This window comes from Poromitra crassiceps (assembly GCF_964638095.1).
Source record: "Poromitra crassiceps genome assembly, chromosome: 1".
Taxonomy (NCBI): domain Eukaryota; kingdom Metazoa; phylum Chordata; class Actinopteri; order Beryciformes; family Melamphaidae; genus Poromitra; species Poromitra crassiceps.
The window spans coordinates 37817785-37842910 of record NC_139623.1 but is presented as its reverse complement, the minus strand read 5'-3'; the positions used below and the strand labels follow the sequence as shown (position 1 = coordinate 37842910).

At 43.1% G+C, this 25126-nt stretch overlaps 1 protein-coding gene and 1 pseudogene across 2 annotated transcripts in view; both read left to right on the top strand.

The window, feature by feature from the left end:
• The window catches only part of LOC310784263 (inositol monophosphatase 1-like), a 28419-nt gene extending 15254 nt beyond the window's left edge, over window positions 1-13165 (top strand). The window contains exons 5-9 of the mRNA XM_083645280.1: window positions 2005-2050; window positions 2203-2311; window positions 5569-5677; window positions 6056-6207; window positions 8934-13165. Of these exons, the coding sequence (XP_083501406.1) occupies window positions 2005-2050; window positions 2203-2311; window positions 5569-5677; window positions 6056-6207; window positions 8934-9061 (544 nt within the window). The 3' untranslated portion in view covers window positions 9062-13165. The remainder of the gene's footprint in view (window positions 1-2004; window positions 2051-2202; window positions 2312-5568; window positions 5678-6055; window positions 6208-8933) is intronic.
• Window positions 13166-22465: 9300 nt separating this feature from the next.
• LOC310782928 (transmembrane protein 33 pseudogene) lies at window positions 22466-23146 on the top strand (annotated as a pseudogene). The gene has a single exon. The product of its transcript is annotated as a transmembrane protein 33 pseudogene (transcript).
• Window positions 23147-25126: the final 1980 nt, after the last annotated feature.

Here is a 25126-nt window from a genome sequence, read left to right as displayed (position 1 = left end):
GTCCTTTGTTTTTGCATGCAGTGGCTGCTGGGTCGCAAGACAAATTTCAGCAGTGCTGACAATAAAGCAATATATCATATCATCATTAGGCTACATTCTCAAAACGAGTGCTATTTTGTGACAAGCAAACTTTTAACGTCGGAGTTCGACAAGGAAATGCGATGCGAGGAGGCACGCGCTGCAGTCATGGGCTGCAGTGCAAAGTACTATCCAGGCAGCGTCAAGCCAGCGTAAACACAGCTGCTCACCGGATATTGCTCCCAGAATTATTTTACAGCGGGAGCCTCACAAAAATAAGGTGGATAGAGAAATAGTGAAATAACTGACGTGATTGTGTGCCGCCCCCCCCCCCCATCCCACACACACACACACACACACACACCGGGTATCTCTCTTTTTAGGCCGGTGCTTGCACTGGCCTATAGGAGCATGTGTGTCCCAATCGCTGCATACACGACTACTGGCACGACTCCTGGCACCCTTTCATCAAGGCTTTTACTTTGAAATTTGTTTTATTTGACGAATGTCCGGTTTCGGACTTCCTGTCTGCCCTGATCTGATCGTTCAGCTTGACAGAGTCGCTCACGGCCGCAGAGGGTCCATGTTAACGTTACACGCGACGCAACAAATAAACAAACACACATTTCCCAGTGTCTCTGGACATCAACAGTAGCGGGAGACGTCTCCCCTTCCAGCAAATATACATGAATGTTATGCATAAGGAACATGAACATCTTACCGCGAGGCAGAGAGCTAAGATAAGTAGCTAACAGCTGAGCTAAGTAGGCTATAACTAGCGTGTTAGCCGATCGGAAAAGCATGTAAACAGCGGTGAGATCTCCTTTATTAAAGTATGCAACCATTTCCAATGAACAAATGGCATGTAGCCTTCAACTTTAAAACAAAACAATGTGCTTCTGCTTACTTCTTACATTCAACTCTGTAGCCTATGGCAGTGAGTGCAGACAGTGCAACACCAGTGGCATGTAGCCCTCAAGTATTTAAAACAAAAACAATAGTGCTTCTGCTGCTTTCTTAGCCTCCATTCAACTTTTTATTTATGGCAGACCTGTTCAAAGAATTCAAGGTGGGTTCATTCTTTCAAACGGTGTAAAATAACACGTTTAACAACATATCAAACAGACCTTATCCTGTCACATTAGCTGGCAATGCATTGTGTAACCAAAAAACGTTTGGCTAACGTTAACGTGTTTTGTAATGGAATCTTTATGGGACACGGCTAATACCTGGCACAGCGTTAGCTAGCATAGTGTAGCACGTGTGCAATGCAAATGGGATCATTATGGAACTATGGCTAAGTTCGGCTATTAGCCGTGTCCCATAATGATTCCATTACAAATATTGCATTGCACACGTGACATGTTATTTTACTAAAAATAATACATTTTACCATCATTTCAAGTAGAATGATACCACTCAAGCAAGAATATTTCAAGTGTTTCAAGTGCTTTATTGAAATATTTGGACCATATAATGATAATACAATTATCTCAACCTTAAAAGGTTACATATTGGTGCCAAAAAGCCATAAATTCACATCAAAGAACAAAGAAAAACTACAATTATAATTCAAGTTTAAACAGTAAGTGTGCAGCTGCAGCATTTATTTTAAAAAAAAATCTTTATCCTGCATCCCTAAACAGAAACAGGGAAAAAAGGTGGAAAATCAGATGACGGCTTATATGTGTTCTGTTGATTGTTAAAATGTGTATGGGTATAGTATATGGGTGACGATCGCATACACCGGCCGTATGCCAGGTTTCGACCTGGCCTTGTTTCACCATACATGAGTTTGCATCCCCTCAGCTGACCTGTGACCCCATCATCTGATGACATCTGCCTTCATAGCCCTCCATACCAACACCTCCTTTAATAACATAATAACCATTATTAAGCCTTAATAACCTGCCTTAATAATGATGACTGTGTGTTGGATCTGTAGTGCTAGGTGTTACTAACTGTCTGTCTGTCTGTCTGTCTCAGATATCCTTTTGTTGCTGTTTCCATCGGCTTCGCTGTCAACAAGCAGGTCAGTTAACAGTTAACAGATAACAGACCAGTTAACAGACTCACTGACAGGCTGGTTAACTGACTGGTTAACACACTCACCGACAGGCTGGTTAACAGACTCACTGACAGGCTGGTTAACAGACAGGTTAACAGATGGTGTGCTGTGTGTAGGTGGAGTTTGGCGTAGTCTACAGCTGTCTTGAAGACAAAATGTTCACAGCCAGAAGAGGGAAGGGAGCCTTCTGTAATGGACAACTGCTACAGGTTTCTGGTCAGACAGGTCAGTCAATTACTCACTTATCAATAATTCACTTATCAATAACTAGGAATGGGTACGGGCCCCGGGGCCGGATTTCGAGATACCGGAGGATCAATACGCTTTCACGTTAACTCTTTCACTCTTATCGGTACTGGAGAAATTAAGAAAATAGATTTCCTATTTATTTGCTACATAAACGTTGTTTTGCACATTTTATCGCACCAACTCCGTAAGACATGCCTAAAGATGTATTTTTTGCGATTTCCGAACGAGAAAAGAGTTCCGTGTTGCTTTCTCTCTCAGACGAGAGACAGGCAGCAGCCTGCAGGAGCCTGAGAGGAGAGAGGGGAGGGACTGGGCGGGCAGCACACACACATGCACACACTACACACACTGATTAGGGAAGGCAGCTGAGCCAAGGAGACACCGCAACATGTTAAGAAAGAACGGAGCGATCAAAAGTCTGGTTGTACTTCACTCGAGTTAATGCTGACAATTCACGTTGCATAAGTGCGATAAATCGTTCATTAGCAACGGTGGAAACACGAGCAATTTGTCTAAACACTTAGCCAAAGACAAAGTGCATCAAATACTGTAGGTACAAACGGAGAAATGCACAGTTTTCGACAAGCATATAGCTCACACGACTTCATCATCTGTCAACAATGACCCGGTTGTGGTTACCCGTGATACACGGACCCACCTCGTCATCAGGTAGGACTATGTGAACTGGATGATTAAGACGAGAGTAGTAAACAATATCCAGCTGTTTGGGTGTGTTAATAATCAAAAACCCACTCTGAAATAAATCAACAGAGCATCATCTCTCAGTTGTCCTAAAGAAATGTTACTTCCAGAGCAGGGGGGGATATTTAGTAATTTGGGGGGCAAGTGCAGCAGACAGATACTGTCATGCTTTATTTAGGCCAGGGGCACTCAATTAAAATTCAAAGAGGTCCAGTTCGAGAAAATTTCCTTAAGCAAAGGTCCGGAACATTGTAACGTAGCTTGCATTATGATTCAGTGCCATTGAACTCAATGACTGAAGTAGCCTAATGGTACAATGTCTGTATACAACTGACTGTTAAATCAAGCCAACAAACCTCCGGCTCCACCTTTTCTCTTTAGAGAAGTGAGCTATCTATCTATCTATCTATCTATCTATCTATCTATCTATCTATCTATCTATCTATCTGTCTGTCTGTCTATCTATCTATCTATCTATCTATCTATCTATCTATCTATCTATCCATCCATCCATCCATCCATCCATCCATCCATATATATCCGTCTCAAATCCGTGTCTGTCTGTCGAGCGTTCCCAATGCAAACTTCTCCGTCGGGCAAGTGAATGTGTGTGTGCGCTGGTGTGTGTGTGTGCTTGCTCATGTGTGGCGCTTCCATAGACAGGTCAGGATCGGATCGCACTTCAACCGAGACATACTGGTTTTGAACTGCCTGTAAGAACAATGAATGGACATGTACTACATATTTGTCAAAACAAATGACTCTTACATGATGTAAGAGTCATTTGTTTTGACCACGCCATATGAAATTACTTCTATCATCGCCTCCGTCCATGTGTCACTCTCACAGCAGCACTAGGAAACGACAGGGAGAAACGATTCGCTTATTTGATTGGCCGAGTAGCATCACGTGCGATGATTTACAGCGCATTCATTGGTCTGTGAGCTTCCTGGCAGATGAACCAGTATTACCGTAAAGGTTAGAAAAGCATGTGCCGGTTAAAATAGAAACGCTCCGTGAAAATGTAAGTTATCAATGATTTATAGGTTATAGGGCTCGGTCCGGATAGGACGGCGTCTCGGTCTGGATGCGGACCGGAGTCCGGACTTTGAGGATCGCCGATTTAGGCTATGCTTTCCCTAGCTGAATGTTGGTATTGGCAGGGGTAGGAGATTTAAATTCTTATATAATTCTGGATATTTAAATTAATAATAAAAACGCACCCAGTAAGATTTTGCAACTGTTTTTTTCTTTCTTCCCTTAAAAATAACGAAAAGAACTGCCAACCAACAACAATTTTTTCTGTTTTTTTCTCTCTTAAAAAGAACAAAAAGTACCGATAAGAGTACCGTTAAAGTACCGGATCGATAAGCAGTATCGATAAGAGTAGTAGTATCGTTAATTCCTTAACGATACCCATCCCTATCAATAACAAACATTATGTCCAACATACATGGTTTACTTATCAATATAGCAATAGAAGAAGCACGTGTAGTGTCTCAGGTGACTTATTACATTTTTGAAAGGACATTTTGGAGTGCTGGCCTGCTTCTTCTATTGCTCTTGTGACTTGTGTTGGCCCTGCACCCAAGTGGAACTCTTATTGTAAGTGTGCTCGCATTCGGTGAGTTTGGACGCATTACTTATCAATATATACAAATACATCATGTTTTTTGATTGGTTGATTGATGGATTGATTGATTGATTGATCGATAGATAGATATTTTTTAGTGCCATGCACCTGTTTAAGGTGCCCAGCCCATATGGGCTTACAAGACACTATATAATATTTACAATAGCAAGGATGGCCACATAACAAATCATAATATACATTTGTACAGAATCCAAGAGAAGCACATTACACCAAAACATTCATTTTCCATAACAAAGATGTAGTTATACTGGATACAGTGTTCTCTTTCTTAGTCGCCAGGCATTTTCTACAAATCTTGCTAAAACAAAAGTTTTCTTATCAAAAAGCCAACTCAACATGACCCTGAGACAATTAGAATTCTTCAACTGGATTTTCTCAAATAAAGGATTCCTCAAATCAATCATATATATAGTGTGGTGTATATGTAGTATGGTAATAATGTAATTGATGTCAGAAGTTGTATAGAAAGCAGAATATCTTGTGGTGATCCTCTGAGCCAATCAGAGCACAGTCCTCAGTCAGCTGACCTCTGGTGTTTCAGACATCAGTCAGACCATAGTGTCCACAGAGTTTAACCTTTGACCTTTGGTGTTTCAGACATCAGTCAGGCCATAGTGTCCACAGAGTTTAACCTTTGACCTCTGGTGTTTCAGACATCAGTCAGGCCATAGTGTCCACAGAGTTTAACCTTTGACCTCTGGTGTTTCAAACATCAGTCACGCCATAGTGTCCACAGAGTTTAACCTTTGACCTCTGGTGTTTCAAACATCAGTCAGGCCATAGTGTCCACAGAGTTTAACCTTTGACCTCTGGTGTTTCAAACATCAGTCACGCCATAGTGTCCACAGAGTTTAACCTTTGACCTTTGGTGTTTCAGACATCAGTCAGGCCATAGTGTCCACAGAGTTTGGCTCCAGCAGAGACCCTGAGGCCGTGGACCACATCTTCTCCAGCATGAGGAGTATCCTCCAGATCCCTGTGCACGGGTACGCTCAACACTGTCTGCTGCAATATCAATTACTGTATTCCCTCCAATATTGGCCTGGGCCTTTATTTAGCTCAGCTGCAGAGGTACCAGGCCTTTACAGAGTACGGCAGGGACGGCATCTTTTTGTAGGCCAACCCAGAAGTTAGTGCATTTCCAGTTCCATCGTCTCAAAGTCTGGGATTTTTGTGAATGTGAATTTTGGTTAAATGCCTGAAATAAGGTCTGTGCTTAACAAAAGTTTATGAAACGGTGAATTTTGTTTTCAGCAAGATAATGTTCATAATTGAGGGCCACTTTTATTACTTTTGAGGCATAAATGTGATTAAAAATCCCGGTTTTCAGGAAATGCTTCAGGATGTGATGTCATGTGTTTCAGGATGCGCGGTGCGGGCACAGCGGCGGTGAACATGTGTCACGTGGCAGCGGGCTGTGTGGAGGCGTATTATGAGGTGGGGATCCACGTGTGGGACATCGCCGCTGGCTCGCTCATCGTGTCCGAGGCCGGAGGCGTCCTGATGGACGTGGCAGGTGGGCAGAGTCAATGGATCATCACTGATGATGTCATCAGAGTGCTAAAGGACTTTGTGACTGCACAGTGCATTTTAAATGGTAGCCATTTCTTCAAAACATTGTAGTCAATGAAGTCACCCATTTATGACTAAACACTATATTTAATATATTAAGGAAAAGCCCCACAGAGTTTTTTTCTGTTAGAAGTGGAAACGCAAAATCTGCTGTGGAAACTGTCAAGACGTGTGGCTACATATGACAAGATCTAATTTTTCACATCTTTATCATGCTTAAACTTGTAGATAAAGTTGATTCTCTTTCAAAGACAAAAATCACAAAAACATCCATTCACCTCCCATTCATTTGATGTAAGGAAAACCTGCACTGTGGCCTCATACTTTGACTGATCTGAAAAATGTCAATGTACCGGTATTTGTGCTCAGCTCAGCGGGTACTTTACAGTTATTTCTGAATGCTTAAAGGAGAACTAACCTCCAAAACACTTTTTTTCAGCTTTTAACCAATATATATGACTTTGGGGGTGATGTGTGAAGAATTCTGGTCAGAATTTCCACATTTGACACCAAACTGTTGCCATTTTACCATTTGTATCATTTTTCAGCAGCATAACTGGCATAAGCGCCCTCTACGGGTCGAACACTGCTTTTTTTTTTTTTCTCAAATGAATGGGATATTTGACACGTCGTGACGTCACGGTGACCCAAAGACTATGGGATTTCAAGATAATTACTCCCCTACCCCCTCTGTACCCTTTCGGCTCCTCAGAACTCCAAGCCTATTCTTATTGAAGTTTGCTCTTAAAATACTGAACCAAACGTTGTCAAAGTTGGCACATGTCTTAATTATAGTTAGTTTCCCGCTGAATGTGTCACTACTTTATTAATATCTTACCTGAATAAGCTCGAATGATGATGTATATATTATCAGTCCAAGTTGGAAGCAGCTGTCTCCAGCCCAGGCATGCGGGAGAGAGTCGTACTGTAAACCTCATGCACTAGCTCCAAGCTCCGCGGGCGCGCGCAGCAGAGCAGAGCTCTCTGTGCTCTGAGAGTAGAGAGAGCAGTCTGATATTTCCGCAAACAAATATGGTCGCAGTTTAGCGCACATGTAAAATATAACGCTATACTACGACGTGACAACGTGACAAAGCTTCTCTAAACACATCGGCTACTATCATTTCCCTGCATCCCTCCTACTGAGATTATATCGGTAATGATTTTGGACAGACTGAATGCGCGGAGGAGGAGGAGGAGGAAAGATCTGCAGCTGTGCCCTGAGTAGCCCTGAGAGACACTCGCCTCGCTCCGACTACTGTGCCTGTCTGTGAAAAGCGTCCTGTCCAGTCGCACCTTCGCAAACAGATGCGGGATTCCCTCAATCCTGTACCCAATCTCAGACTGTATTCTCTAAATCGCACACCAGCTATTTCTGTCTGTTTGTTTGTTGCTCCGTGAGGTTACAAGCGCCCCATGCATGCAGCAGGCTGTTTCGCCAGCCGGGGTCTGGCAGGAGGGAGGAGGCGCAGGCAGCCTGCACTGCGCTGAGAGGAAAACTGTTGCACAACTTTTAACAAGAATCACGAAAAGCCCCCAAACTAAAATGAAAAAGGGACTATATGGCAACTTGGACGAGGGAATGACGTAGAGAAATCTCGCATTGTGTTACCCCAGAACGGGGGGTTTGTCGTATTGTGCGGTGTGCTGCTGTAACGAGCCCATGCCACTTTGCTCTCGTAACGTAGTTTAACACACTGCCATAGAGTTACATGCAGAAAAATAATTAAATTTCTAGTTCGCCACTGAATTACCAAATTGATATAACTTTCAACCATTTTGAGCAAAGCTCTTTCCAAACAGGCCACCAGCGTTGGCTAGTTGTTGATATTTATACAGATATGGCCCCTCTCAAATAAATTATTTTTGAGGCAGTAGGCAAACTGTAATGGCGTCGATTTCCGAAAAAAAATCTGGACTTCAACACAGCCAAAGAGTCCAGTATAGACAAGAGCATATGTCATTTCTTGGTTTTTTCCATAGGTATTTTCAAATCACTGTTCTAATACATATCTAGGGGGTTAGTCCCCCTTTAAAGACCCATTCCGTCAATTGTCACTGTTACTGACGCCGGTGGCCATTAGAGTAACTGCAGGCAGCGTGTGAACGAGCTGACGCGCGGGCACCATACTCGCACGCGCACAAGCAGCTGCCTGGCAACAGCAGATTATATTGTGTTTGTACATGGACTGTTACTGAAACATGACCAGTAGGTTTCAGATTTATTTTACGGTGCGGACTGTGCGGAGTAGTGCAGGCTTGTTCTGCCTCCAAGTTCTGTGGGAACCATCGATTCACCGAGTAGGATTCACAGCATTCAAGCGCCAGGATTGGCCAATGTCAACTCGAGTCCCCAGAACGGTCCAATCAAACTCCTCCACACATATGTCCCTCTCTCTCTACCCCGTTTCAGTCAGGGCAATGTTTGTTTCCACTCGGATACGTCATCACAGACCCTGAGATGTCACTTCAGCTCGTCTTTAAACAGTAACAATGATTCTTGAAGCACTATCTCTGAAACCATTAACACTTCATTAACGGCCAATTCATTTACCAAGTGTGCCAAACTGAATGCACATTCTCTGCTTTATTTTTAAGAAACTTTTAATTAATTATGATATAATTAGTTCTCCCTTCTGAGCCACCAGCTGTGTCTTGTCTGGTCTGCAGGCGGCGATCTGGACCTGATGTCCAGAAGAGTCTTAGCGGCTAACAGCCCGAGCATCGCCCAGCGTCTCGTCAGAGAGATCCACGCCTTCACGCCACAGAGAGATGACGCTCCACAGCCCAAAGCCTGACCCCCCCCCCCCCCCCCCCTCAGCCCAACACCTGACACCCCCCCCAGCACAAAACCTGACACCCCCCCCTCAGCCCAACACCTGACACCCCCCCATAGCCCAAAACCTGATCCCCCCCTCAGCCCAACACCTGACACACACCCCCAGCCCAAAACCTGACCCCCCCTCAGCCCAACGCCTGACACACACACACACCCCAGCCCAAAACCTGACCACACTTGAATAGCATTACGATTGATGCAGACTCATTAGCCAGCTACAGCTTTTATGTTACCATGGCCATTTTATATTATCGCTAATGTGAAGTTGGCCAGTTAAAGGAAGGCTTTGCTGATTTTCAACCCGCTTTGTATGATTATAATGTCGGTAATATATGCAGATGGACAGCCTTTACCTTGTGTTTCCTGCGCCGAGAGCTCTGCAGCTTTTTCCAGGCACTTCTGTGTTAGAATGTGTAGAACGACGCAAAACGCATCATCAAATACAGATTTATTTATTCATTCTTTCTGTATGCGCATATCCACAGAGAATCGCATAGAGAGCCTTAACGAGCATTAATGAGCCATACCAGCGTTGTGTGTTTTCTGCTTATTTTTTTATTTCATCCACCTATATTTGCACTCCCTTTTTCATGTTAGCCAGATTCACAAAGCCCACCTGAGAATACACTTGACAGATACAATGTTGTGCCCATTTTCTAAAATCTTCCTGCTCACACATGACTGGGTCTCAGGGTAGTATTCAGCTAGGGGGCAATGATGTCATGATAATTTAATGGAATGCCAAGGGGCTGGGTCAACCTGTGAAATGAGAGAAAGTGTTTAGGCACCATAAATCTTTGTCTGCGGACATGGTTTTCCTGCAGGAAACTCACATAATGATAATAATAATAATAGATAGGACTTATATAGTGCTTTTCTGAATACTCAAATAAGCTTGAATAAAACCAACCCACCAACGCAGGCTGAGGTGCAGCTGGGTCTCGCAAGTCTTCCAATCGCCATTTTCCTCCCACGCTTGAGGCGTAGCTATCCTTTTTAAGAAAAACATTCTATTTCAGCTCACCTCCATGACTGCAGATCCTTTTGGAAAGTACATTTTAATCTCCGGCACCATTCATTATTTTCCGTTAACCCTACTAAACATTTCCGGCCCAAATGTAGACGAGCCCAATTTTTTATAGAACGTTTTTGACCTACTCCCCGACACTAAGGGCCTTATCTTCGCAACGGCGGTAATTTTGCGTTGGCGCCCATTTTGCCCTGGAATAGCGCCACGCAAAGCCCTAATTGTGGGCGTGTCGGCCCGCTGCGCTTCACGTCATCTCGCCTTAAACCTCCATAGGCGTGTTTATGCCCATAACAGGATTCACAAGGTGAGATCACTCCACTTAAAAGCCACAGCTTCACCGCCATCACGTCTGTGACAGCAGCTTCTTTCTTGCTCAGTGCAAGCAGAGTGACAGACTGAGAGAGAGAAAAGAGAGAAGGAGAGAACGAGAGAGGGAGAGAATTGGAGGATGAACCAGTTCGGATTCGTAAAGAAATTTGATGCTTTTGTAATTAGTAGCCTATTAATTAGTCGTTTCGCTCATATAGGCTATAACATACACATTTAAAAATATTCGTTTCTTTAATAGGGTAGGGATGTTTGCGATTTTAATTCTCTCGGTGCCTCTACCCACCCTGTGCACCGACCCACCCGGCCTGCCTACCCGGCCCAGCTCACACCTTATCCGGGGAGACCCCCCTCCAGGACCCGGCACACTAGCCGAACACTTAAAGCACACAGACTCCCGCTTTTTGGCACAAAACCATGACAAACAAATTCTCATTTTTAAATCAAGGTGTGTTTTTTTCTGCAGTATAGGTTAGTTGAAAATCAACGTGGCCTTCTGAGGAGGGAAGTGTGTCCGCGCGTGAGCCGTGCGTAATGTAGGCCTATCCAAGCGAGGATTTCCTGCACTGTGCGGAGAATACTGTCTGCGCTCAGGCGTACGCCTGGCGTAGAGGTTTTTTTTGCGCTAAGACCAGCTATTTGGTGGCTTTAAAATTGAGAGCACCCAAGCCTTTTTTTCTAACACATTGCGCTGGAATGCCTATTTTGGCACGGGGAACGCCCAAACCCCTAGTGGATGTTTGAAGGCTTCAACACCCTACCGATAAAGAATACCGATAAAGAATTTTACTCCCATGTCCAGAAATCCTACAACAGAATAGACTACTTTCTAATAGATTCTCAGCTAATCTCCCACATCACCAATACGAAATACTATAACATTTTGATTTCTGACCGTAGCCCCTTGACCATGTCTTTAAGTCTCTCTCTTCCCAAACAAACTTACGTACTCTTGGTGTTTCAACCCCTCCTTACTTGTTGAATCGATACATCGAGTATATTCAATATATCGCCCACCCTTACATAGATGGTCATTTTGCATCCCTTGATCTACTGAAGAGGAAGTTTGGGTTGCCCGGCACGAACTGGCGCAGATTCCTGCAAATCAGAAATTATGTTTGATCCAAGATTCACACCTTTGAAGCGCTCCCAAATGAACATGCTTTTTTCGATGTATTGCTGAGCCCTCTTCACCCCAACCATCTCATTTCTAGATTTGTGTCTGTTTGACAACTGCACCACGGCCTCCACTGAGAGGATTAGAGAAGCGTGGCGGGGGGAACTTGGCATTGACTTATTTGACATTACTGTATATGGGATAGGAGTCTCTCTGTGCTACAACTCTGTTCAGTTAATAGTAGACACCAACTGATCCAATTTAAAGTCAGTCACCGTCTTCACTATTCTAAGCATAAGTTACACAAGATTTACCCGTCCGTCTCACCACTGTGTGACAGGTGTCAGGTTTCAGAGGGCACTCTGTCTCATGCCTTCTTGTTCTGCCCTTCACTGATGTGGTTCTGGGCCACAATATTTGACTGCTACTCTAAGGCCTACATAATAGCCTTTCATCCAGAGGCAGAATTCGCCATCTTTGGTTGCTCGGAGTCCTCTCTCGACTTCCCTACAGCTGTGCAACAATCTCTGACACGGGACAATTGTTGCCAAGAAACTCATTCTGCAGGAATGGAAGTCCCCCTCTCCACCCTCTTTTCAGCTGTGGTTGGCGGACATGATCTCTGTTATACGGATGGATAGACTCAGGTATCTGAGGACCAACTCACTTGGGAGATTTCTAACCATTTGGGACCCGTTTCTGGCCTACCTTGACGAGGTTAGGGGCGATGGGTGACTCGCCCAGCTGGCCTTTCATGGACCCCCTTGTGTGAGATCCCAGCGTCTTTTGCGGGCACGTGGACACCTGTGGCTGGTGGCACCACATTGATATTGGAGCGTTGATATTTGTTTGTTTTTGTGTATAATGTATTTTTTTCTTTCCTTTATTTTCTTTTCCTGTATCTGAGTTTGTTTGTTTTTGTTTGTAGTTGATCTAGAAATTACAAAATAAAAAATTGGAAAGAGAAAGAAAAGCAGCCATACCAACTGGCGGGGGTGGAGTTTCTGCAGGCAGACAAATGTGGATTTCTTGATGGAGAAAACATACACAAGGTAAACACTGTCCATCTGCATATACAGTACAGGTATTACTGAGATTATATGATACAAAGCGGGTTGAAAATCGGCAAAGACTTCCTTTAACTGACAAACAAACCCATTAGCAAACAACTCAAAGTGGTGATCAAGTAATAATAAAGAGGTGATAGATATAATTCCATGACTGGATACTTCCTCATTTCCAATCATATGTTCACCAAAGCTAGTTACAAGCTAAGACTCGGCTCAGGTTGACAGCGACAGTGCGCATTTGCGCTGACTCAGATCGGGTAGTGACGGGGAGGACTTCCTGGTTTCCTTTTTTATGGTGGATAAAGCAAATATGTTGTGGAATGTTGATGATGCTATAGTGTTAAAGGCCAATTATTATAATGGACTGGGAAAGACAAAAATGAGCCTGCTAGATCTGTTTTCCCTTCAAACATATACAAATAATTCAAACATACTGTATTTTCCTTATCTGGGTTGACTTCTTTGTATTACTGCCCTGTTGAATCTGTCTATGCCAGCGGGCTGGGCTGGCCAGTGAGAAAGTCTACACTTGCGTGCATCATGACCATATATGGACTCAATTGATGCCAGCAGGGGTGCTCCCCGGGTGTAATAAAATAACAAAAGGGGAATTTCCTAACTTTGATTGGAATGATGTTCAGGCAAGACAATACCTATAGCCCTAAAGCAGGAGTTTCCATTCAACTAGTTGAAATTAATATGTGGCAGTCAAAATCTATTTGTGGTGTACCGCTGTATTTGTTCCAATGCTTCAATTCACTGTCCATATTTTTATTTTTTTATTTTGCCTTTATTTAAACAGGTAAAATCACATTGAGACCGAGGACTCATTCACAAGTGCGACCTGTTCAGACAGCAGCATAAAACAGTTTACAAAAATACAATCGGCAGTCAAAACAATCAATAGAATACAGTAACAAAAGACATGAACATAAAACATAAAAGTGCCAGAGGTGGAGAGATTCAACCTTGTGAGCAAGAGCAAACCAAGGAGGCACTCACCAGTTTATTCAAGCTCAATAGCGGTACCCTGCACTGACACAATGCAGGGAAGAACAACTGGCACTTAATTATTAGAAAGAAGCATGGCCTTGGTTTTGTCTGCATTTAACACCAATTTTAGATTATGCAGGTGTGACTGTAAGACATAAAAGGCAGACTGCAGGCATTCAAAAGAAATAGCAACAGTGCTCACACAACAATATAAAATGGTATCGTCCGCATAAAGATGAACAGAAGCATTAATATTTTGTCCCATATTAATATAAATGATCAAAAGGGTCGGGCCTAAGACCGAACCTTGCGGCACACCATTAGAGACATTAAGAATAGTGGAGGAGAGATCACCAAACTGTACACACTGTTTACGGTTTGACAGGTAATTTGCAAACCAACCAGTTGCTTGAGCTGACAGACCAATATCTAACAGGCGCTGACATTAGATATCATGGTCGACGGTATCGAATGCTTTAGACAAATCAATAAAAAGTGCACCACAATGGCTTTTCTTGTCTTAAGCCTCCACAATATCATTTACAACTTTAACAGCAGCAGTCACTGTGCTGTGCTGCTTCCTAAAGCCAGATTGCAGAGAGGATAAAATGCCATTTGAACACAGGAAATTTTTGATTTGATCGTTGACTAGCCTTTCAAGGACCTTGGCTAAAATAGAAAGCTTGGAAATGGATCTATAGTTATTTAAAACGTTTGGGTCACCACCTTTCAAAAGTGGGAGGACAAAGGCAGTTTTCCAAACCTCAGGAATTACATTGTTCAAAATAGACATTAAAACATGCCATACAGCTTCTGCTATGAAATCTGCAGTCAGACGCAGAAAGTAAGGTGGAAGATTATCAGGGCCTGCTGACTTCCTGGAATCCAGACCCTTTAAGGCTTTACAAACTTCCCTAGCAGAGAAAGGAGAAAGAGCGGCTACTGGAATGACTAGGCTACTAGAGGCATTGGCGGGAGGGGGGGGGGGTTGCCTCCAGATGAAGTGTCAAACAAGGAGCCGGAGGCTATGAAATGTTTGTTAAAACAGTTAAGCATATCGGATTTATTATACACCGGGATGGAATCAACAATAATATTAGGGGGAGCTCAGAGGGGCCAGAATTAGTAGTGGGAGAATTTATTGTTTTCCAAAATCTCCTAGGGTCATTTAGACTATCAGTGGTCTGAAAAAGATAGTACTCACTTTTTGCTGACGAAAAGAGCCAGTCAGCCTCAGAACCGGACTTCGTGGCAGTGGCCCAAAGCTGGTTCCTTTTAAATGCAAGGGTTGACAACTCACCGGTAAACCAGGGGCTGTCACGACCCTTCACCCTGAAGCAACGAAAGGGGGCATGTTTATCAATAAGATAAACATGGGGAGTTATGTATCCATAACTCTTGAGAATGGGAGATTTGTGCGATTTTGACAATGTTGACGATTGGATGACAAGCACTATTTTCTGAAAATGTACCTGGACATCCCATACATTTTTATCTATCTACATTCTGGGTCTAGACTAGAGAGTACAAGGCTGTGATTATCCTAGAGCTCACAATAGGTCATTTTTATACAGTATAAGCTCAAGTTAAAAAAAAAATTGTATCACATTTTGAAATGGTTACTATGAGGCCATATTTCATCACACATTAATGTGATTGGGCGTTTTTGGATTCACAGGAGTCTCAGTTTGTAGCCATACCCAAATTATACAATTCCATGACTATTTTGCCACCACAGTGTGCAGAAATAGGGAAACAAAAAAAGCAAGAATAACATATTTTCATTGCATGCAGAACATTCTCTTTAGGACCCTGGTGCTCATATACCATACAGTATGTAGCTGATATATGTCAAACATGGCTGTAAAGCTAAGACTCGTGGTTCTAATTAGCCCAATTTCATTCAGATAATCTTGATGTGAGAGGTCAAGGGACCCAACTGAGCCATGCCCATTTATATTTGTCAAAAACTTTGCCGACCTTAGAGCTATGTTACACCCGCTTCCCAGCGAGCTAGCATAACATGGCAAGCCCCCCCCCAAAGGGTCTAAAAGCGCCTATGCAGGTGGGTCAAAATTCGGCTTGCAAATTTTGTGCTGTACATATCCGCGTCGCTCTTGTAAAGCAGCACAACTCTTTATAGGGACTAGGTACCATCTATTATTCTCATCTCATATACCAGCCCAATGACAGAGACTCACAGTCTCTCAAGCAAATTGTATTTCTTGATGCTGAGGCATGCAGGCACGTACACACACAAACACTGCATCAAGTCCATCCATGCCTGTCTGCTTTCCAGATTATTATGTTTGTGATTGTTTGTGATGATTACCAGAACGAGGCCATGAGCATGCCCTCCCCCCACAAACACACAGACAACACTGGGGCTTAATATTAGCATGGGAGTGTGCATCCATTAGTTGAGTGGATCAGTGACAAATAAATGAAAGCCATTATTTACAGTAGAGAGGTGCATGTGTGTCTGTGAGCCTACATGTGTCTACTATGACTTTACAGTAGAGAGGTGCATGTGTATCTATGTCTTTACAGTAGAGAGGTGCATGTGTGTGTGTGTACTGTATGTGAGCCTACATGTGTCTATGTCTTTACAGTAGAGAGGTGCATGTGTGTGTGTACTGTATGTGAGCCTACATGTCTATGTCTTTACAGTAGAGAGGTGCATGTGTGTGTGTACTGTATGTGAGCCTACATGTGTCTATGTCTTTACAGTAGAGAGGTGCATGTGTGTATATGAGCCTACATATGTCTGTCTTTACAGTAGAGAGGTGCATGTGTGTGTGTACTGTATGTGAGCCTACATGTGTCTATGTCTTTACAGTAGAGAGGTGCATGTGTGTGTGTGCTGTATGTGAGCCTATATGTGTCTATGTCTTTACAGTAGAGAGGTGCATGTGTGTGTGTACTGTATGTGAGCCTACATGTGTCTATGTCTTTACAGTAGACAGGTGCATGTGTGTGTGTGTGTACTGTATGTGAGCCTACATGTGTCTATGTCTTTACAGTAGAGAGGTGCATGTGTGTGTGTACTGTATGTGAGCCTACATGTGTCTATGTCTTTACAGTAGAGAGGTGCATGTGTGTGTATGTGAGCTATGTCTTTACAGTAGAGGGGTGTGTGTGTGTGTGTGTGTGTGTGAGCCTACATGTGTCTCATATCTTTACAGTAGAGAGGTGCATGTGAGTCTACATTTTTTATTTTTTTTATTTGATTTGTGTCATGCACAAAAAAAAATTCCTCCTGTTTCTCAGGACCTGTCTCTAATCTGGAGAGCACTGTCGCCACCTAATGGGTTTGTAAAATAGGTTATAGACCTCCAATAGCTACAATATTTGTACAGGAGATGCAGAAGGCTTTGATCGACGTCCCACCGTCAAAAAACGCATTGGACGTCGAAAGACGTCCTTGGCACTCTACGTCACTATTTAATTGGACGTCGAAAGACGTCCATGGCACTCAATGAGTTAACAGTGCCCAGCCCACATAGGCTTACAAGACACACAAAATACAGTACAACATGAGCTAGCACTATAATAATACAACTAAATCACAGTACAATATACTCCTCCTGAAATGACATAACAGATCATTACTTTCTGAACAGAACATTCTGCTTTTGCTCCCAGGCCTGGGAAATAAAATGTCCAACAAAGAAGGTTCCTTTCTTGAAACACAACTCAAGTTTTTCATAATCATCCATCTAAAAAAAACAGCATAAATAGACAACATTTTACTGAAAGGTATCTCCCTTGCATCATCATAAGCTGTACAATAGAATAGAAAATTAATCTTGTTCTCAATTTCACACAGGTCACAAAGCAAACATCAGGGGATAGCATTAAACCTACCAGTCTCCAGTGCTAAGGGCAGAGTTCCAGATCGTAACTGTGCACACAGGGACCTTTTTCGTCTGTCCAAATCAAACTTTACATACTGTAAGGCTCTACACAGTAACTGTCTTTTATGAGACACTAGGTTCTTAGCTTTGGTTTATACCAGGGGTGCCCAAATTATTTCCCATGAAGGGCCAAAACTCAATCTGGGTGGAGGGCCAAGGGCCAAAAATAAACGTTGTGGAATTACATTAAAATGTATTGTGTTTTATAGAAAATTAACATTCTAAATCTAAAATAACATTTCAATATAATAATCTACTTTTTATCTGTTTGGTAATTGTAATAATTTGCAATTGGTTATATATATTTAAAAAAACATCTGCATTTGTGTGGAGCTTAAAGGAGAACTAACCTCCAAAACACTTTTTTTCAGCTTTTAACCAATATATATGACTTTGGGGGTGATGTGTGAAGAATTCTGGTCAGAATTTCCACATTTGACACCAAACTGTTGCCATTTTACCATTTGTATCATTTTTCAGCAGCATAACTGGCATAAGCGCCCTCTACGGGTCGAACACTGCTTTTTTTTTTTTTCTCAAATGAATGGGAGATTAGGGGCACACTGACGTCACAGTGCCCCCAAAGACTATGGGATTTCAAGATAATTACTCCCCTACCCCCTCTGTACCCTTTCGGCTCCTCAGAACTCCAAGCCTATTCTTATTGAAGTTTGCTCTTAAAATACTGAACCAAACGTTGTCAAAGTTGGCACATGTCTTAATTATAGTTAGTTTCCCGCTGAATGTGTCACTACTTTATTAATATCTTACCTGAATAAGCTCGAATGATGATGTATATATTATCAGTCCGAGTTGGAAGCAGCTGTCTCCAGCCCAGGCATGCGGGAGAGAGTCCTACTGTAAACCTCATGCACTAGCTCCAAGCTCCGCGGGCGCGCGCAGCAGAGCAGAGCTCTCTGTGCTGAGAGTAGAGAGAGCAGTCTGATATTTCCGCAAACAAATATGGTCGCAGTTTAGCGCACATGTAAAATATAACGCTATACTACGACGTGACAACGTGACAAAGCTTCTCTAAACACATCGGCTACTATCATATTTCCCTGCATCCCTCCTACTGAGATTATATCGGTAATGATTTTGGACAGACTGAATGCGCGGAGGAGGAAGAGGAAAGATCTGCAGCCGTGCCCTGAGTAGCCCTGAGAGACACTCGCCTCGCTCCGACTACTGTGCCTGTCTGTGAAAAGCGTCCTGTCCAGTCGCACCTTCGCAAACAGATGCGGGATTCCCTCAATCCTGTACCCAATCTCAGACTGTATTCTCTAAATCGCACACCAGCTATTTCTGTCTGTTTGTTTGTTGCTCCGTGAGGTTACAAGCGCCCCATGCATGCAGGAGGCTGTTTCGCCAGCCTGGGTCTGGCAGGAGGGAGGAGGCGCAGGCAGCCTGCACTGCGCTGAGAGGAAAAAACTTTTGCACAACTTTTAAGAAGAATCACGAAAAGCCCACAAACTAAAATGAAAAAGGGACTATATGGCAACTTGGACGAGGGAATGACGTAGAGAAATCTCGCATTGTGTTACCCCAGAACGGGGGGTTTGTCGTATTGTGCGGTGTGCTGCTGTAACGAGCCCATGCCACTTTGCTCTCGTAGCGTAGTTTAACACACTGCCATAGAGTTACATGCAGAAAAATAATTAAATTTCTAGTTCGCCACTGAATTACCAAATTGATATAACTTTCAACCATTTTGAGCAAAGCTCTTTCCAAACAGGCCACCAGCGTTGGCTAGTTGTTGATATTTATACAGATATGGCCCCTTTCAAATAAATTATTTTTGAGGCAATAGGCAAACTGTAATGGCGTCGATTTCCGAAAAAAAATCTGGACTTCAACACAGCCAAAGAGTCCAGTATAGACAAGAGCATATGTCATTTCTTGGTTTTTTCCATAGGTATTTTCAAATCACTGTTCTAATACATATCTAGGGGGTTAGTCCCCCTTTAAACAGTAAACACCCAGTTAAAAACAGTTGTATTTTCCACCTTTGTAATCAAGAGAGAAATTTGACTTAATTCACAACTTGAAAAATCCTCAAGGTACTTTGAAAATCAGTTTCGTAGTGGCGACGTGTATTGTACTCTTTCAAAACAGCCACTCTCTGTCTGCAAATGAGACAAACCGCTGTTGAATTTACTTCGGTAAAAAATACTCGTCTTGCCACTCCGTCCTAAACTTTCTTTTGTCAGTGTGCCACTGCCGTGATGATGATCTCTCCATCTTGCTGAGCTGGTGTAAAGCCAGTGACTGGGGAGGGATCAAATATCAGAGCTCACCCCCCAACCAGGTGATTCAGCCAACCAATCAGGAGCAATCAATCCTCAGATAGCAATGCCTCACACCCGTGTGATAGAGTCGGGGAGAGAGAATACCAGCTGCACAAAATTAACGTTAATTGTAGATAGAAGAGTCCCGACATCTCCATTCAGGCGCGGACTGCATAATCGGGCACGTTGGGCAACTGCCCGGTGGCCTGGCCTGCAAAAAAAATTAAAATAAAAAATTGTTTCCCACCCCCAAATCCATGGCGGGCCAAAAAAAAAAGAGCGCGTGCCAAATTTGGCCCGCGGGCCCCAAATTGGGCACCACTGGTTTATACCATAAATCAACAGACCATTTATCTTTATACAAAAGGAATATATTACTTAATAGTCTCCCGGATATCACACACCGACCTGTTATGAAAAATAAATGACAAATCATTCAGATGGAATAAAGATTTCAATTCAATTGCCCAGGGATGTATGTCAAGTTAAATATATTTTTTGTGAGTCTCTGATCAGACATCCTCACGAGTGTATTCCATAGTCGAAGCATTTGACCTTTGTGCCTGATGTTTGGGGATTCCCATCCCATATCACCACTGATGGCCAGAACTGATGTACATTTGTGAACTCCTAGAAAATAACTGATAGCTCTGTGATGCAGTGTTACAGCTTAGATTTCCCCGGAAACCCCAAACACCAGAAGCATAATCCAACACAGGACAGACATGAGTTATACAGTTGCGTGTAAGTATGAAATCCCAGATTTCCATGTTTAACTTTGTTCAGTACAGATCCCAGGGCTCTGACTGAGCTAGAACATTGACTCCCTCCTTAAAGGTCATATGCTCGTCCAGCGTCAGGCCCAGATATTTATACTGATCTGTATATTAGTATTACTGGACCAAAATTAAATACAAAATAGCTCCTCTCCCTTGATGTGGGTCTGAAATGCACGATTTGTGTTTTGTCTTGGTTTACCATAAGTCTCCATTTTCAGCACCATTCGACAACAATGTTCAACATGATCTGTAGGTCATTTTCATGCTCAGCAAGTAAGACAATGTCATCCACATACAATAATATGCCCACATTCTGGTCATCAACTTGATTCCCTTATTGGATGCCTTAATTTGAAGAGCTAAATCATTGACAAAAATAGAAAATAAAGTTGGAGACATTACATCTCCTTGCTTCACACCAAATCGTTGGGGGAACCATCCAGTATTCAGTATATTCATTGACCTGGACACGGGCAACAGGTGCTTGATAACGTGTCTACATGTGTCTATGTCTTTACAGTAGAGAGGTGCATGTGTGTGTGTATGTGAGCCTCCATCTGTCTCTATGTCTTTACAGTAGAGAGGTTAGTTACTCACTTTAGCTATGTGTGTATTTAACGGTATTCAACCCAACACATACACACACCTCATGCCCCACCATCTTTGAGTGGTGGACAGAGCAATGATGGCATGGTGACTGATGATGCCATACCCACTGATGATGTCATGGTCAAACAATTGTTGAGTGGCCAGTGGTGACTGATGATGTCATAGACATTGTAACATCATTAGGTTAGGTTACGTTTATTTGATATGGACATCACAGAGCATTGGAGATGTACCATACATGTATGCACAACAACCAGATACACAGTATTAAGTGTTTATAGCGGAACGCTAATTTTCACCTGTCCACAGCCGACTTCTACATTAAAATACAACCCAAAGGACATACCCAAAAAGAAACATAATCAAATATAAAACCACAAGAGTAAAGCTATACAGTGAGAAAAAAGAAACTCCTTTTGACTTAAAACAAGCGAGCAGACCAGGACACATTTGCTGTTATGCATGGGGATTGGATAGACCCCTTTCACATCAGCCATTTTCTCAAGGGAGGGGAAACACAGGTGTAACCATACAAATGTATTGACAAGAAAGTCACTAAAGAAAGTCACTAAAATACACCCCAGAGGAATACCCAAAAAGAAACATAATCAAATATAAAACCACATGAGTAAAGCTATACATCCAAATGTATTGACAAGGAGGTCACTAGATGCTGGAGACTTTTTAAGGGTAAAGTCACTCCTTTTCATTAATTGCCAGATATCTTGATCAAACATGGAAGAGAGCTTCCTTTTAGGGCTGTTTTTGTGTATCTGTCATCTGTCATCAGTGATGTCTTCTTCTTCTGATGGCTTTACAGCATTACACAAATTCCAGACTCTGGGCTCTGCCCCCTCCTCTATGTTCCTCCCTCCGGCCGCCTTGCTCTCCTCTTCGACCGCCGTGTTCCCTGACCTCTCGGCCCTCGTGCCAGCGCACCTGCCTAGTGCCTACCTCCCTCGCTGCTCGACGGCTCCCACTTCGAATCCTGCTCGACGGCCTTCCCATCATAGACATATCAGTGATTTATGACAGACACTTATGATGTCATAGAATTGTGACATCATCAGTGATGTCAGGGAATTGTGACATCAGTGATGTCATAACTCCTTCCCTGCAGATGCTAAATATAAGTAGGACTAATTGTAGCGGCGCATGTCACTGTGAACGTAGCACGCTACGCAACAGCAACAGCACGATTCGTTTTCTCCAGGGTGACCTACACTCACAAAGATGTCTGACAATGAACCTCCAATGCCACCAGCTCCTGGGCCTGTGCAATTTTTGTGGCGTAACAAACTGGAGACTGCAATGTGGCTGTCACGACTCTTCACCGTCTACTGCACTGTAATGTTTCTTCTATCGCATGCTGCAGCCAACTTCTACCAGCGGGCGTTGTTGGCCAACGGCCTCACCAGCGCCCTGCGCTTCCACCAAAGGCTTCCCCACTGCCAGCTGAGCAGAGCCTTTGTGGCACGGGCTTGTCACGAGGACAGCTGTCACTACCTGCTCTACTCGCTCATCCTGCTCAACTCCTACCCTATCACAATGAGCATCTTCCCAGTCTTCCTCTTCTCCTTGCTTCATGCAACCTCCTACACAAAGAAAGTCCTTGATTCCGTGGGCCCCAGCAGCCTACCCTTCATCAGGAACTTTCTGGACAAACTCACGTCCAATCAGCAGGACATCCTGAAGTTCATCGCCTGCATTGAGATCGTCTTGATGCCGGCGACAGTTTTCATGCTCTTCAGTGGCCAGGGAAGCTTGCTCCAGCCTTTCATTTACTATCAATTCCTCACTCTCCGCTACACATCCAGAAGAAACCCGTACTTCCGCACCTTGTTTAGAGACCTGCAGATTCTTCTAGAGCACTTCATCATGAAGCCAATTGGCATAGGTGCCAGGGGATTCTAGGTGCTGGAGGCAAGGCCGTAACCAGGGTTCTGAAACTACCGAGGTTGCGCGCCGCAATCTGGACTTCGGTGGTGGTGAAGTCGAGTGTGGTGTATGTGTTTTGGTGCCGCGATGCCACCAAAATGTTCAAAAGTATGACTAAAAAAAGGGCATGGAATGAAGTACTCTATTGGTATTGGTATCACTTTAAGAGTACTGGTATTGTATTGTATTTTTAAACAATAGCAGCCCTACTGACAACACCACTGTATTGTATTGCATCTTTAAACAATAGCAGCCCTACTGACAACACCACTGTATTGTATTGCATCTTTAAACAATAGCAGCCCTACTGACAACACCACTGAAAACTTTCCCTTGGGCAGTCTTTGCTCAAGTCTTTGTTCTGGGAAGAGTTACAGCGACCGACCGCAGGAATCTCTGACTGTGGAAAACTCAAACCAGATCCCACGCAGGCACGCACGCACGCACGCGCGCACACACACACACACACACACACACACACGTGTCACTCTGTCACACACATGTGTCACACACACACACACACACACACTTCTTGAAAATGACCCCTTTCCGGTTTTTTCATTTTGGTAGACTTTTAATATGTTATTTAACATAACGAATAGTACCAGAATCCATTGAAAAAAACGCTTGTATCAATTTGTTCAGTGTTAGGTGCTCTTTTTTTTCATATATTGACTGGCCTAATGGGTTAGTTTTCTGCAAATTTGCATATTTACATAGGTCTACCGTAACATTTAGGTTGATCGGATTTGTGTATTGAGTTCATGTGAAACATATGTTGTGCTCTGTTTTGTCTTTGTTTTACATGGTAAACATGTTGTGTGGTCTGTCCTGTTCTGTTATATTTGTCTTGTGCCTTGTTACTCAAGGGACTGGTGTTAGAAATTAGCTTCGGCTATATACACGTGTACAGTACATCGACACTGCTTCTACAATTGTCAATGTTTTTCTGTACTTGTCCCTTACAATAAACTATTAAATAAATTAAATAACTAACTAATATAAAAAAAGTGTCTTAATGTAAGTAATCAACTGGGGTAGTTTCATGATGATATCTATTTGTTAAAAATGTTACCTTATTCACCGGAATTTGGGGACATTATGTTACGTAATGAGTGACATGTCCAATATATACATTTTTCGAATTTTCTGTTCCCCGTCTTTATTTTTTATGGTTTGTCTCAGTAGCCTAGGTTAAAGAGGTATGGTGATAAGATACAGCCCTGGCACACGCCCTTCACAATTAAAAACCATTTGGCATTTCCATATGCTGTGCGCACAGTCGCCTCCTATAATTCATACCAACCCGTTCTCACTCGTAATTTTTCGACACACAAGGTAGTCCAATAGACTGCCTAGAACTCCCACAATGTGCAGAGTCAAATAGACTGCCACAACATCTGAAATCGACACCACGGGAGTGTGACATTCAAATAAGCTGGGGTGTATAGGCCCTACACCCTTAGCACCCCTGTAGGGGCTGGGTTGGTAGAGGCTATAGACCGAAGTTCGAATCCCAGCGTGTTCAAACTCTACATTTCAACTGGTCACAGTTAACGTTTTTGTAAGCCTGACCCAAGCAATAACCTTAACCTAAGCCAGTGGCGGACTTAGGGCCCAATCGTCGCAAAAGCGGTAATTTTGCATTAGCGCCCGTTTTCCGCCCGAATAGCACAGTGCTAATTGTGGCCGTGTTCTCCCTCCCTCCCACCAGGCGCTTTAAATGGGTGTGGTTATACCGAAATCAGAACAATCCGATTCCCTCTCTCACTCCCTTTACCCTTCACGAGGTGGAGGACCCAACACATATCAAATCGATCATATTAAAAAAAACATTTTCACCTCACAATCACCCAAATACTGTTATTTTTAATGTGCATTCAAGGGAATATCAAACAGGTCTATTCATTTTAAGAATGTAACTGTTTCTGCAAATGAATTTGAATGAATTTGCCG